The sequence below is a fragment of the Chrysemys picta genome, chromosome 2 (genome assembly GCF_011386835.1).
Source record: "Chrysemys picta bellii isolate R12L10 chromosome 2, ASM1138683v2, whole genome shotgun sequence".
Lineage (NCBI taxonomy): Eukaryota > Metazoa > Chordata > Testudines > Emydidae > Chrysemys > Chrysemys picta.
Genome location: NC_088792.1, coordinates 94971443 through 94987733, shown reverse-complemented (window position 1 = coordinate 94987733; position 16291 = coordinate 94971443). Strand labels below are relative to the sequence as shown.

At 38.9% G+C, this 16291-nt stretch overlaps 1 protein-coding gene across 5 annotated transcripts in view; it reads right to left on the bottom strand.

Moving 5' to 3' along the window:
- Positions 1-1476: 1476 nt before the first annotated feature.
- Positions 1477-16291, bottom strand: part of STARD3NL (STARD3 N-terminal like) — a 41970-nt gene continuing 27155 nt past the window's right edge. For 4 of the 5 annotated variants that reach the window (XM_042844775.2, XM_005287350.5, XM_042844774.2 and 1 more), the window contains 5 exons: positions 13261-13314; positions 13059-13176; positions 9816-9914; positions 3065-3136; positions 1477-2011 (listed from right to left, as the gene is read on the bottom strand). In XM_042844775.2, the coding sequence (XP_042700709.1) occupies positions 3084-3136; positions 9816-9914; positions 13059-13176; positions 13261-13314 (324 nt within the window). In that variant the 3' untranslated portion in view covers positions 1477-2011; positions 3065-3083. Of the gene's footprint in view, positions 2012-2811; positions 2850-3048; positions 3137-9815; positions 9915-13058; positions 13177-13260; positions 13315-16291 lie in introns of those variants that run through there. The other variant, XM_005287352.5, reaches the window with a different exon arrangement.

Sequence of the window (16291 nt, the reverse complement as noted above, 5' to 3'; positions counted from 1 at the left end):
TGTAACACTTCATAGTCTAGCACTATGGTATTTGTAGAAGTAGTGCAGTTTAATCTACAGTGTGTTGGAGGCACATTAAAACATACAGGCTACCATTGCAAGACTAGGAGGACTGCAAGAAAGCTACATGCACTGATGTTCCTCCTTCCTATCATGGAGTCATTACATGAAGTTAGATTTTGTCTAGTGAGTTTAATACCATTCAAGAGTTAACTATCTTCTCAACTGTGAAGGCAAGCATCCTATCATACTGTATCCACGCCCACGGTTGAATACGTATTTTCTACCAGTTATGATTTCATAGGTCACAGGGCCAGAATGACAATCCACATTCAATTAGGGCAAGTTACTAAGAATTATGAATAATGTACAAATTCCACCCACCGCACATTGATTATAGAACAGCAATTGTTGACAAAAATGCTAGAAAAATGACAAGGGAGTCACAGTCTGAAGGAAGCGTGTGGTACTTCTAGAGATAAACACCATATAGTCACTTCCTCCAGTAGAGCACAAAGAAGATTCTTACACAGAAAGCCTGAATAATGTAAAACACCCTGATACATGTTATGGCAAATACCTGTGGATTATTTTCCCCCTCAAGTAAATGCTTCATGCAACTCTGGATGAAATATGATCTGCTAATGGCTGTTATAAAGCTGTGAAAAAAGCTGCTATTTCACTTTGTTTTTCTACTTGGTAATGTGTGGCTAGGTTTTGAAACTACTGCTATCATATCACAGGTCACCTGCTACTCATTAAACCCTGAGTAAAGCATGGACACCCACATAATAAAGTATAGGAGGATGTCTGTTATGCACCTGGGTGTTAAAATTAACAAACAAATGGCACAAGATTTTGAAGTAACTAGTAATTTGGGGGTAGCCAATTTGTGACACCTTAAGTGCAGGTGCTCAGCACTTTCTGAAAATCAGGGCCCCTTTGAGGAGTTGAGCACCCAAAACTGAGACTCCCAAAAATCACACCCATAGGTTTAAAGTTTCTGTTTTCTCTGGCTAATGCTATTTAAAAAGGAGACTATCAATAAAAACTGAATAGATTTTCTGTCTGTGAATAGTTTTCATATGGTAGGCCTTAATTTCATTTTAAAGTAGATTACAGTTTCAACCCTCCCACAATCCACATAATTATTGCAGAAGCTCATTTCCTGAAACTCTTCACCAAAACAGAGTTGTTTACTATCTGCACTGAAAACTTTGTCCAAAACATTTATTAGAATAAATTCTACATCTACCTCCTGCTTGAACAAACAGGATTCTACTGTCGCACGGGCTATATTTATAAATTACACTCCACCACACTAGTCTGTCACAATAGGCAGAAATAAATTAACTTTACGTGTATGTCCCACAAAATCTATACAAAAATGAAAGTCAGCATAGACCCTCTGTTTCCCAGTGAGAGACAAGGAGATTGAAAAGGTCTTCTTACTATGTGAAGGGACAGACAAACATGTCGCAATATGTCACATTGTTTTATTAACATTTTTCTTTATTTTACAAAGAGTGCATAAGTCCATTAAAAAAAATGCATGGAGTTTAAAAAAAAAAGAAAATGTAAAAATGAACAGGACAAATATTTCACAACGTAAAATAGTTTTATCTGGTGAATTCAAACAATCATTAAATATACTTCCATCATACAGAAGTGTTACTTCAATATATTACCAGGTTTACTGATTAGTTACACAAGCACAACACTTTCTAGTAGCTACCTAGCTGTTAGAAGATCAACTTCAAGAATCACTGAATACAATATGAGTAATTGAGTAATTTTTCATAACAGCCATGAGGCAGTCTAATATATATATATATATATATGTGAACAGAACAAGTTTGTGAGGTATTACAGTACACGGGAATCATTCCTCTTTGTTCTCTAATAAATAAATTCTTTTGTTAGCAGTTCCACCAATAAGTCAACTGCAGACATTGTCATTACAGTTTCAGTATAAGCAATTCCCTAATGGCCTTTGATTCAGATTTTCGCTCTGTAAGAGATTAAAAAAAGTCAAGATGAATAAATAGAGTTTGATCCAAGACAATGGACATTAAGATAGGTAGAGAGGCATTAAGATAGAGAGAGGCTCAAAAAGAAAGAGCAATATCCCATTACTATTCATATAAAAATCAGAAATGAGCTATGAAAAAAAGAAACAGGTAGGAACTTAAGCCTCTTAAGAGGATTAATTCCCCATCAAATAGAAACAATAAGGAATACACCAAGTAGCCAAATCCTTTCCTGACCCTGATATGTTCTCCTGTCCCTCTTCTTTCTGTTGTTTAAAGCACTTTAACACGCAGAATCCCCCAATGTTCTACACTTGTCATGTCTACATTACAAATACAGCACCATAGCTATACCACTGTAGCATCACAGCATAGATACTACAGCAGTGGAAGGGGTTTTTCCCCTGGCTGTAGGAACTTGACCTCCCCAGGGGACAGCAGCATTCTTTTATTGACCTAGCTGTGTCTACAATGGGGGAGGGGAGCGCAGGTGCCACAGCTACAGCGCTCTAGCGTTCGGATTTTTTCACAGCAACTACACTGACCTAACTTTTAAGTGTAGGCCAGACCTAAGAGAAAGGACTTAAGTAACTTCTACTCCTTTCTCTCTTCCACACAAGATCCTCTAACTTCTTGTCCTTCCCCATCCTCTAAAGTGAGAAACAGGAGAAATGTCAGGGAGCCAACAGATGCATGCATGCTGCTAGCCCACTTCCTTTCATGTGCTCCATGATAGTTCATCTCAGACCCTACCAGAGTACCCAGTGTGCCTTGACCTCATCTGTTGCTGTCTCCAGGAGGAGAAAAACTGGGATAGTCAGAACTCATTGTAGGTGGGTCCTAATTCACCCTTCCAGCAGTCAGATATATTTGCCAGTGCTCCGTAACAGCTAGCTCAGACATTAGAAACAGGCCAGTTCCAACAGTGCTAACCATTTGGATTGTGGCTAATTCCTAGGTGATTAAATGGAAGGAAATTAAAAAGAAACATTAACTTTTTATGCAAGAGACATTTTCCCTAAAGAAGGACTTGCCTGTTATCTCCCACAGTTGCTATACAATTGGTTTTTCACTATCCTGTTTTTCTTCAGATTCTTCATCAGATCCTAAACAGGAAAAGAATAAAATTATTAGTTTGGTAAGAGAAACTCAGAGTCCTTATTTAAAAATCAATTCAACTTATGAAGATACGGTTTTCCTAATGTAACCCACACATCTGGGTGTGGTGCTCTGTCCCATCTAGTGGCACTGAGACCAGTTAGAGATTAATGACTCTGCTCTACAGCCTGAGCGAACAGCCATATGGCTTTTAGCTTATGCAGTAGAGACTGAGACACTAAGCTCCAGAGGCCCCAGGTTTGATCCCGCCCGCCGATGACTGGGGTCTGTTGGCGTTCCCAGTTGAAATCCTGAACGAGCCCCCACTTGTAAGACTCTGAAGCTCGGGATGCGCTTTCTCAGCGAGGGGAAATATGTAACCCACACACCTCCTAGGTGTGGTGTTCTGTCCCAGCTAGTGGCACCGAGACCACTTAGAGAGAGAGATTAGTGAGTCTGTTCTGCAGCCTTAGCTAAGAGGCATATGGCTTTTGGCTCATGCACTAAGCTCCAGAGATCCCGGGTTCGATCCCGCCTACCGACGACTGGGGTCTGTCGGTGTTTAATTTAAAATAAGAGATTTTAGTGTAAAATGGAAATGCTAGTAAAGGCCTAAGTAAAGTATTTTGTAAGCATCAGGTCATCAGTAATCCAAACACCATTACTGAAATAATAGTATTCATTTATATGACATGTGAAGACTGAACTAATCAGAATTATCACAGGACAGTTGTGACCACCATTGGTAAATTATTAACCCTATTTTAGAGACAGGAATACAAAGAGGTTAAATTACTTACTCAAGATCACAGAATGCATTAGTATCAGAGATGGGGTTAGAATTCTGTAGATCTTTGCTCCCAGTCTTAAGCTCAAACCACTGTACTACACACATCTATAATCAGTAAACCCTTTAGAGTTGTGGTGGGCCCTTTCTATATCCCCACCTAGAACCTCAACCTACTGTGCCATATTGGAGGGAGTGTCCCTTCAGAATCTAGTGCCCACTCAACAGGGCAAGTCCACTTGACTGACCCTTATCCTGTCTCACTGTGCCATCCCATATACGATTAGGGTGAATGGGCCTACAGAAGGTTTTTCCAGAGGCTAAGAATTTGTTCTGTAACCATGCCCAGCTAGGTGACAAGCTACAATTCTAAATTCATTAATTGATGAGGAGATTTTCTGACTTTAAATTACACATCCTATCCTCCAAAAAAAAAAAATTCTTTAACTTTAAGGCTGTTTCTAGACCAATACTCAAAAAACGCAATATTGCTATCTAGATTAATTAACATGTAAGCCAATGTGAGGAAGAATCTGTAGCCTAGCATGCAAACTATATTTTTTTTGTTACATAAGGTCCTAGTTTGGACCAAGTGAGAAAAGAGGAAACAAGACCAACGTTAGAGCTAATTCACTGGAAGTTTGAAGGCCACCTTCACTGTCTATCAGTCTCATCTCAAGCATCTCCCTCTCCTGGTCTCCCATCATCAGCTTGCCATCTCTTCATCTGGACCTCATCTCTTTGCCTTTACTGCAAATATGCTGGCATATCCCAGATGAAATGGTTTAGCTGGACACAGTTCTGTACCTCCCATGCAGCACTTCTTCTCACTAACTGACAAGAGATACTCTGAACAGCTTCACTAAGGTACAATACTATATTAGCAGAACTAGGTGGACCTCCCAATGCTGTGTGGATACTAAACAGGTCAGATGAGGACTAGCAAATAGAAGTTCTGTAGCTATGTTTCGAGTTATAGATTCCTTTGTCCCCACCACACCTGGCAATGAACACTGCCTGTGGCTAGTGAGAAATTTCTCAGCCTCTGAACCATTCCAGCTTTGAATATGTGTCTTGAACAGTTATTTTTCCTGTGAGAATCTCATTTGTTTGTAACTGTTTATGATGAAAAATGCCTGGGAAACTTACTCTGGAGATCTGTGCCACTATCTTAAAGCCAGATTGTGGACCACAACAATAATGCTGTATTTTTCACATGAAATCTGTGGTAAAAAGCCACAGAGCCTGGAGGGAATTTTTTTTTAACTAAACTACTTCAAATCATTAAAATTCTTTGTCGTGGTTCAACTGCCTCCATTATTTTGAAGTTGAAATTTAAAATAAACTGTAAAAATCTAACTGCTGCCTGGCTCAGTTAGCACCTGCTCTCACCACAATGGTTATTCAGCATCCATTAGCTGCTTACTGAAGATAAAGGGGCTGTAAGTACAGTAAACTGAAACTGAGCTATTCCTCTTAAAGGGACACAGCTTTACATTTTTGAAAGGACTAACTTAAAAATATTTCATGTTCCTCTAAGGCACCCTTCAAGGGCTTGTCTACACAGTACCAGAAGGGTGTAAACTGTAAAGTGTTCCCATGTGTTGTACTCTAACTGCTCCATGTAGGCCCTGTTGACTCGCGCTAAAAGGTTCGTAATGCGTGTTGATGTAGTCCCATATGAAACAGTACTGCATTAACACGCATTAGGAAGCGTGTTAGAGCGAGGCTGGAGGGTCTACATGGGGCAGAGTGCAATATTTTAGAGCACTCTAGAATTTACTCCCCTCTGGTGCATGTGGCCATGCCATGTAGAGAAGCCCTAAAAATTTAAAACAAAAAAGTGTAAAGGGTTTTTCTGCTCTCCTGTTTGTCTTTTTAGCATAGAAAAAACTGATTAGCAAGGGGAGCGTTGAAAGGAACTATATGTAAAGCTATCAGAGGCACAAAGGAAATAAACAGAGAATTTTTTTTTTTTTACCATCTTGTAGTTACAGTAATCACTGGTTTTACTTTTAGCAAGAGTAGGTACAGAATTTTCAAACGTGTGATTTTCAATTAAGAGTGTCCCTTAAACTTCTGTGCTATGTTTATTGCACAGCTTTCCCAATGGACTGTAAACTACTTTGTGACATTCTAGACCACCACCTAGATATACACTGAAACATTCCGATTTATTATCTCTTACATTAATTATATCCCAGTGTTGCTCTTCATTCTCTTTTTAGTCTCTCCTCATTGACAATGAAAAATATGGTCACCAATTTATATCTCCAGTGATACTGCCTATACTATTTCTGACTTTAAATTTATTGGCTGAGCTTGCAAAGGCCTTATACTCAACTTGACAGAATTTCTCTCTTCATAACTCAATATCTTTCCATTCTAAAATTTCAAGAAATGTTCTTGGCATCAATGGCCAGACCCCTATTGATTTTGGGGAAAACTGGAAAACCAGAATGGGGAAAACGAGGGATAACACTTTAAGCACCTCTACAATAGTCTACAGGTCAAACAACCGGTTGCTGGCACCCAATAATGCCTTCACCCTATCTAACCTCTGCTTGTCTTTCCAATACAGTAACATATTGACACCCTGAATGATACATCTCCCACAAAAATCATAATGGTATAGAGAGGAATGGGGGGCATGCAGGTGGGGAAATGCACACAGCCCCTGGTGGGGGTGGGACACAATGGAGATTCACATAAAACCCTCCAGGGAACATGGCATAGGGGGAGAGAAGAATGGTGAGCACATAATTTTTGGAAGAGGAAAATTGGAAGGACTTTGGTATGGGATGCACACAGAGCTGTTGCTATGGGAGAGAATGGTGGACCCTGGCATAGAGGGATAGAGGCATGGGGCACACAGAATCCCTATCAGGATTGGGGTGGAGTCCCTAAAACAGAGAGGGATGGGAAGATGACAGACAGGGAGCTTGTGGGACGGAATGGAAGAATGCAAGGATCCCCTGGTTGTGCAATAATCTTGGCTCACACAACCTAAGGAATCCATGACAGCAGTAAGGATCATTTCTAGAATGAGTATACACTTCAGCATACCTTTAAAAATCCCAGTTTCAAAGGTTGCTATGAAACCCCAATTCTCTTGTCTGTAGCAGTACACTGGACAGCACATCCCTATTTTTTTTTTTAAACTCTGTTTTTCTGCCACTAGATTGGATACTACTGCTTACTTCTGCCAATCTACTCAAAATCTACTAGAAGCCAGATTAGACCAGTGGATATTTATTATAATTTTCTAAAATATCTTCTGATTTAAAGTTATCTGTATGACTTATTTTTACTCTATGCATCTTTCCGTGATTCTACAGGCAAGAAAGAATGCAGCATTGTGGATTTCAAAATAAGGTTACAAGGGTAACAATGCAATACTTCCGATACTCAGCCTGTATTCTTAATGTCTCAGAATTACAACATACTAGATAGAATATATCGCTCAGATACAAGGTGCCACAAGTACTCCTCATTCTTTTTGCTGATACAGACTAACACGGCTACCACTCTGAAACAGGTGACTCAGTACATGGGTACAGGAGCAATTGGCTGTTTTATTCTGTGCTCTACATTGTCCTAATGCCTCTTACCACCACTAGATGGAACTATACGACAGCTATCTTTATTATATTATGCTGCTAAACAGTTTAACCTTATACTATACTAAATTAAGCAGTTAATATCCTGTCTTCATTAATATATCATCATTATAACAAGATCATCCTTGATTATATTGCACTTTTGCTCCTGAGTGATACTTCTAGATTAACCTCCACATAATATGCAAAATAACTGTCAATAGTAGCCTTATGGACATAAAATACTGTATTTATCACCAATACAAAGTTATAAAAAAGTGATCTTCCCATGTAAGTTTCTCCTTCATACAGAGATTGCCACTGTGACCTCTAGGTTGTTGCTTCTTATTACAGGTACCTCCACCCCACAGCTGGTTATTGAAGCTTTTGTTACCCTGTCTAAATCCTGTACAAGCCTCTCTCAGCCCAATGAAAGATTTCCTAACCTGTAACACTTCCTCAAAGTACCTGAGAACTGAAGCATTCTTTATGTAGATTTCTTTAGTGCAGGAATACAGCTATGAACAACTGCAAAGACTTTCTCCTCTTTGTTGCACTTTCAATAGCACAAACCAAAGTTTGATTTCCAAAAATTCAGGGTTTAATTTTAATGGCTTGGAATACATCCAAGGAACACCGTAGGTGCCCTGGGGCAAGCATGGGAGAGGCCTGCCGCGGAAAGGACCAGGCTCACTCCAATCACTGGGGTGACCACTGCATTGCTCTGATCCTGCTGCAGCAGCAAGATAGCAGCAGAGGGACTGAGATGGGATTGCTTCCAGGAAGTGTTCTGTTAGGTGCCAAAAGCCATTCAGCCAGCTATCTTCAACAGTGTAAAAAGACCAGCAGTCCAGATTCCTGACAGATGAGCTCCTCACAGAAATCTGAGACAACTGTTTTTGGTTTTTTTCCCCCCATGTGACAGGACAGAGAGATGTGAAGAGTCTCTAATGGAACTGTAAGGGTAGCAACTCAATTAACCTGTAAAAAATAATGCCAAAGTATACCTTTATAAAGCACACCTTACAAAAATCACAGGAAGATATTTATAATATTTTGCAGATGATTATATTTGATTTGATTTCATATTTTAAAAGGTATGAACAGATAGCATGAAAGTGAACTCCTATTTTGAAAAATGACTAGTGCGGTATTGCGGGGTTCCATATTTGTTTCTTAAAGAATTCATCTGTAGTTCATTCTACAAGTAAACTTGCAAACTCATCCTTAAATCAGATAGTAAAGCTGTTTCTTTCTGGCTTGTGTCTAGTCACCTCTTACACTGACCCAACTGAGGTGCACCTTAGGCCTAGTTAAGATGCAACTGAAGCCTGCCTCAACAAAACTCAACATGCTTACACCTTATCTATCTATAACACTTAGGGCTAGTCTACACTACAGTGCTACATCAGTGCAGCTGCACCACTGTAGAATGTCTGGTGACGATGTGCTATGCCGAGAGGAGAGCACTCTCCCATCAGCATAATTACTCCACCTCAATGAGAGGCAGAAGCTATGTTGGTGGGAAAGTGTCTCCTGCCAACATAGTGTGGTATAGACACCGCTTTAAGTGAAAGTAAGTTATGTCGCCCCTGAACGACGCAAGTTACATCAATTTAAGCAGTAGTGTAGACAAGCCCTTATTTCTGTTCAGATTTTCTGATGACAAGAGAGCAAGAAACTCCTTGATCTCAAGTTCTGATCTGTTTTAAATTTGTTGGCCTTTCAGTTTAATTGACTGTTATACATAATACAAAAGCAAGATGATAGGACTCTGACTTCCCTACTCCATTCATTATTTTATATACCATATATAATATATTTTATATAATATATATATTATATCTCCTCTCTGAACTTATTTAACTAAACAGATCTAAAAACGAGATATCTAAAGAACAGGTTTTATATTTCTTGACACTACTAGAAAAGGATTTTTGAAATTATTTTAAGTGTCAGACTGATCAGCTAACATATTTCAAAATAAATATAACTTCATATTATAAAGATTTATAGCAATGGATAAGTCTCCTATTTCTGCAGTGTTAAAATGCTACATGGAATTTTACTTGCAACAAGTGCCTAACGTATTGTAGCAAAAATTACAACAGGGAAGCGTAAATTGCAAATTGATCAAATCAGATCGAACGCTGATAAATTAAAATCACCTTTTCTGGTACCAAAACTATAAAATTACTGTGTCACTGCCCTTTAGATTAGACATACTCTCCGTGGGAATCTGCAGGAAACCTAACAGCTACAGAAAATTATATTCTGCATACACACTCTGAACAAAATTACCTGCTGCAGATTCAGGAGGAGAATAAAACTGCCCATCAGAGAGGAGTCCAGGCTGAAGAAGAGCTGCTCGCTCAGACGCATCTTGCACCAGTAAGAGCCCTAAGAAAAGCAGACATTAGAAATGTGCATCACTGTTACCACTATCAGTAGGAATATAAGGTACTATATTATAAAAAGTTTAGTTTCCATTGTGGTCTGTGTAAGTTGTGTTACTGCAAGATATTATTTCAATACAAAAGAATTCATAAAAAGTTAGGACTTACTCTTTGGTGGGTGGGATTTGTGGAGGAGAGATTATGCATTGTAAAGAAGCAAAGAGTGCTGTGGGAAAAAAAATGTCTGAATCTCTGACAGTCCTATTTGTTTTGATGATGAGGATAGGCAATTCTGAGTAAAGCTGAAGGGAATACCACCCAGTAAATAGGGAACACCTTCTAGTTATTAATTTGTGCCAATCATACCAATTTAGTTTAGAAAAAGGCAATACAATATATCCTTGCTAACTACGTTCTACTTATGGGAATGAATTCAAGTTTTGGGGTAGCAAAGAAAGAAAAATCATGCATAATAAGCCTGCGTGGACTAGTACTGCCATTTGTTCCATTTACATTCAGCCAGTCTCAGAATCGCAGGTGCTGAATATGGAAGAGATACTAGGGCTTTTAATGCATTCCCATGCCAATGCAGGAATGCTCCCTACTTTTTTTGGTACTTGAACAAATTCAAATTCCCCATCTTTTATTTTCTGTCCCATAGGGACTGCCCTGTTTTTTTAAAAATGTTACTGTCACTGAATCTGTACTAAACAATGAAATAACAAATGACAAATATAGTGTGATAATAGGTTATTTTCTAATCAGAGCTGAACCTTGTTTTCCATCTCAGCCACTTATTTGCAGATAGCAATTTATTCTGCCAACCAGTTCCTTGGGAGGCAACAATCTAATAAACCAAATATTAGTGGCAAGTGGGAAAATGGAGACCAAAATGGGTATCACAGGTGATGAGTCATTAGGAGAATAAAAACAAAGGAGGAATTAAAAATGGGTCAGACCATTTAAAACCTCACCTGATGGGTAAACCTCAAAATTAGGCAGCTCAGTGCAGGGAAGCACCAAACACTTGGATGTTTACCTGCACTTCTTGGCTTACAAGACTGTTCTGAAAGTCTTACAAGAAGCAGCTCCCATGAGGTTTCCAGTGCTTTTACTTCTAGCATGTCTGGAAATTCTCTCCATATTTTAGCAGGAACCACAGACATACGTGAGAATCAAATATAATACAAAGAGTTAATCTCATTTTTTTCAAATCTCAAAATAAATGTGGGTTCTGTTCAAATGGATCAAGGTAGTTTTATCCAGGTGGTTAGCCCATGTCTAGTTATAATAAATACATGCATTTGCATGTTCCTATTTATGAAAATATTTATTTAGAATCATAGTATCCTACATTCCATCTTTTAAAATACAGAAAAAGAAAACTACTGTACTTTCCACAATTCTTGCTTTAACTTAGAACACTCAACTATTTTTCTACGCAGCAAAGGCGTTGTTAAAAATATTATATTTTTCTTCCCCAAAGTGGTGTAATTATAGAGATTATAGAGAATTCCTATTGTAGGAAGATTTAATATTGTATATTAAACATAAAAACACAGGACATATACAACCACAAACTTGGGGAGAAATCCCCAGATGTACTTAGCACTTGCAATTCTCAAATACAAGGAAAGAGTCCTCTGGAGCGTCTGAAGTAACTGCACAACAGCGCTCTACACCAGGGTACACAGTATTTTCTTTAAAAATATTAGTAGCTCAAACGAGAGCACACTGTACTTCAAAACAGAAGATTCCTTTAGAACAATACTATAACTATCTCCTTTAACCCGCCAAAAATGGAAAAAAATATTTAGTTTTTCAACAATTTCTATTAACTGAACCTCAAAAAGATGTAGGTTGCACATGTCAAATCTTTTCCTCACTTATGAGTATTCATTGTAAAAGACGTACTTAAAAATCCAGACTGCTAATTTTAAAACAATGCTTGACTTTGAATTCACCAGGCTGCTTAGCTGCTGGGATACTGTGTGATGTAAGTGACAGAATAAAAATAACTGGCTAATTAGCAAGGCAAAAAATGATGTGTTACATTTTCCTATTTAGTGTCCTGCGTTTTTTTAAATAAACAAACCCCTCTAATTTAATTATCTTCTTTTGGAAGGGAAAGGAGATTGAGAGGGTGAAAAGATTTGGTGCTCCAAGGTGCTGGATTAACTGTAACGTGCTTTGGTGAGGAGAAACTGAGTTCCACTGTTGATGCCACTATCAAGATTTATTGATCTTGGAGGCAAACATTCACTTACAGTCACTTGTTTCAGACCAGATTTAAATTGTTTATGTAAATACAAAAGGTTCACTGTACTATCCAGTGCACTTTTTCAAGATCCTGCCCAATTAATGTTATCCCTTACCAAAAAAAATATAAAAATAAAATAAAATCAATTGTGAATCCCTCTACCTTTGCTCCATAAATCTGTAGGAAGTCTTGACGCTCCAAGCTCCTCCTCTGCCCCTCACTTGCCTCTTCTTGAAGGAGCAGCAGTTTATAGAATGTGTTGGTCCCATACTATGACAGTAGCTCCAGGAGCACTATTCTCTCCTTTCCCCATCCTTTTTCAAAAACAACTAGTGGCATCTGGTCTGTTGTGAACTCTTTTACTCCCTTCAAGAGAAGGAGCCAGCAACTAAGCTCCTCACCCCACTCCGCTCACCCAGCCAAAAATTTTACTTGCCCCAGCTACATGCAATGTTTTTTATTAAAAGACGTAAAGATATATGAAAATAAGACATGCTGGTGGGTTCATGACAAGTTGCCAATGTGGCCCTCCCATGAAGTGTAATTTTGGCATTCCTGAACTAGATAAGACAAAACACACTTCCTTCTGTATAGAAATTTTACGATGGGAGAAAAGATAAGGATAAGACATTCAGTGTTACTGCAGCCGTATTGGCCCCAGGATATTAGAGACAAGCTGGTTGAGGTAACATCCTTTATTGGACTAATAAAAGATATTACCTCCCCCACTTTGTCTCAAGAATCAGATACACCGCTAGAATCTTTGTCTCAAAAATCAGATACACTAGCAGTTTCTGAGTGTGATGGGGGAAAATACTCTATCTTAAAAGGCAGAAAAAAAGTATGAGGTGGACTGCAATAACAGGTGACTATAAGAAGTAAACTTACTGTTTTCTTCTTCTGCTTCTTGTGGTAACACTTTAAAATCCAGGAACCAGGTCTCTATCCAGGCAAGTATGAAGGATATAATGGGCAGCACATAGCCAAAAGCACCCTGGGAAAACAACTTGAAAAAACAAAACACCACATTTTTCCTCATAGAAAACCATGATTTTAAATAAATAAATTAAAATTTGATCTGAATATGTACCTTTGAGAGAATTACTTTTGCTAATAAAAAGGCACTGGTCACTGCTGTTGTAAACTGCAAAAGACAGTGTTAAAAATAGTTAAAACTGCACTTATAAATTGTGGATTTACTTTCTCAGCACAATACAGTAATTTATTAATCACTAAGGCATTACAACCAAAGTCCAGCAATCGCATTAAAATTTACCCAACAATTAACAAGGTCAGATTAGTAAGATTGAGGTGACAAGATGTTGAAACTTCAACTCAAATTAGATTGTCCAGGGGTGTAACCATTTTAATTTGGATGCCTCAAAACACCGGGATACTCATCTATTTCGACACAGCAGAGATGGTAACTTAGAAACTGTGCAGATACTGAGTTATTATAAATTGTAATTTAACTACATATTGATAGTTTGTGTAAATCACCACCCATTTAAAGATATTATACCTACTTCAGAAAAAAATAAACACAGCTATTACTCCAAATACCAACTCACCTACCCTGCTATTCATTTTGCAAGCCATTTTAAAGAATCAAACACTCATATACACTCATGACACTAAACTGGGAGGAGCGGTAGATATGCTGGAGGGTAGGGATAGGCTACAGAGGAACCTAGACAAATTAGAGGATTGGGCCAAAAGAAATCTGATGAGGTTCAACAAGGACAAGTGCAAAGTTCTGCACTTAGGATGGAAGAATCCCATGCACTGCTACAGACTAGGGACCGAATGGCTAGGCAGCAGTTCTGCAGAAAAGGACCTAGGGGTTACAGTGAACGAGAAACTGGATATGAGTCAACAATGTGCCCAACAAGGTTAACAGCATTTTGGGCTGTATAAGTAGGGGCATTGCCAGCAGATCCAGGGACGTAATCATTCCCCTCTATTCTACGTTGGTGAGGCCTCATCTGGAGTACTGTGTCCAGTTTTGGGCCCCACACTACACGAAGGATGTGGAAAAATTGGAAAGAGTCCAGCGGAGGGCAACAAAAATGATTAGGGGGCTGGAGCACATGACTTATGAGGAGAGGCTGAGGGAACTGGGATTGTTTAGTCTGCAGAAGAGAAGAATGAGGGGGGATTTGATAGCTGCTTTCAACTACCTGAAAGGGGGTTCCAAAGAGGATGGATCTAGACTGTCCTCAGTGGTACCAGATGACAGAACAAGGAGTAATTGTCTTAAGTTGCAGTGGGGGAGGTTTAGGTTGGATATTAGGAAAAACTTTTTCACTAGGAGGGTGGTGAAGCACTGGAATGGGTTACCTAGGGAGGTGGAGGAATCTTCTTCCTTAGAAGTTTTTAAAGTCAGGCTTGACAAAGCCCTGGCTGGGATGATTTAGTTGGGGATTAGTCCTGCTTGAGCAGGGGCGTGGATTAGATGACCTCCTGAGGTCCCTTCCAACCCTGATATTCTATGATTCTATATAGCTACTATATTTGGGTAAACAACCTAGAAAAATACTTCAAGTGGCATAAATAATGAAGTCTTTTTGGGGAGGTTTGGGTGGGGGGGGAATTGCTAAGTGCAATAGGAGAGACTAAAAATAAATTTGTGAATGAAATTTGTGATCATGAAAGCAAGGGGCTAATGGTATTCACTTGACCTATACATACTGTGAACAGATACTATGCATCCTTCACTACATAGCTCTGCTAATGCACAATGGTCCAACATCTCTCCAAGTAATACCAATTTGCAGCAAACCATGTGGTTCTCTTCTGATGAGAACAAAGGAGATTTAAAATGAGATTCACTTCTTCCAGAAAAACTCCCAATCTGTTTTTGTATCTCCTCTAATGCTTACCACTTGTGATGGGTTTGGCTTGCTATCTCACAGCCCCTTGTGTAAAGATGGAAGATGCAATCTACAAGTCAAAATTATAGGCAAGGGGATTTTGAGATGAACACATTTTAGAATAAAAAAATCACTAGTCCCCTCACATTCAGCAGCAATTTCTATTAGATGTACACCTGTGGCAAGATGACAATGTACTTTTACTGAATCAAGAGACTCAGGCTCAGAGCCAGTCTAGTGGAAGACATATTGTATATTGCCCCTTTTGAAAACGTTCTACATAGAAATGCAAACACAGCCCATGAAACAAACATAGCAAGACAACATAGAAAAAATTGCTCTCTTGGATCCACAATACACCTCTACTCCGATATAACGCTGTTCTCGGAAGCCAAAAAAATCTTACCGCATTATAGGTGAAACCGGATTATATCAAACTTGCTTTGATCCGCCAGAGTACACAGCCCTGCCCCCCCGGAGAGCTGCTTTACCACATTATATCCGAATTCAGGTTATATCGGGTCGTGTTATATTGGGGTAGAGGTGTATAATAAGCCAGCACTAGGTGCTTTATTATATTACAGCCTGCAGTATTCACTGTAAACCACCATATGGATGGAAGTATGAGTCAGAGCCATTAAATGTGTTAAATTCCCTCTCCTCTTCATATCAGTTACAGAAATAGCTGTGTTAAGGATTTTTTGAGTATTGGAGTAAAATTCATTAAGAATTTCCCATTTTACAGGGGCCTATGGGCAGCACTTTGAACCGGAGTATAGAACAAGATGAGCACAGTGACACATGCCTAAAATCTCAGGAAAGTGGAAGTGAGTACAACACATGAACTCAAGAGTTTGAGGCGGCAGCATGTAATTGAATATCTGCACACTAACTTTGGTATCAATATGGCGTTTTCCGTTCCCACAACCTTCCCTGAATAAAGCTGCCTAGTTTCCAATGGTTAACTGGATTTTTCAAACTCTGGTCTAAAGAAACCAAGTCAGATGGAACAAGAGGTTGTGAAGTGGCATGGCAAATACAGCAACATGTGCTAACCACAGCATAGAGCATTATAAGAAAGTGTAAGGGGGGAAAAAAGGGTCTATCTACCTCCTCCCATTTTCACTTAAAAAAGGAATTGGTAGTTGGAATTCTTCAAAGAACGGAAATGGGTCTTCAGGAGTCACTACCATATACTATTTGTATACCAAATAACAACCAGAAAAATTTTCAAGACCAGGACTCATT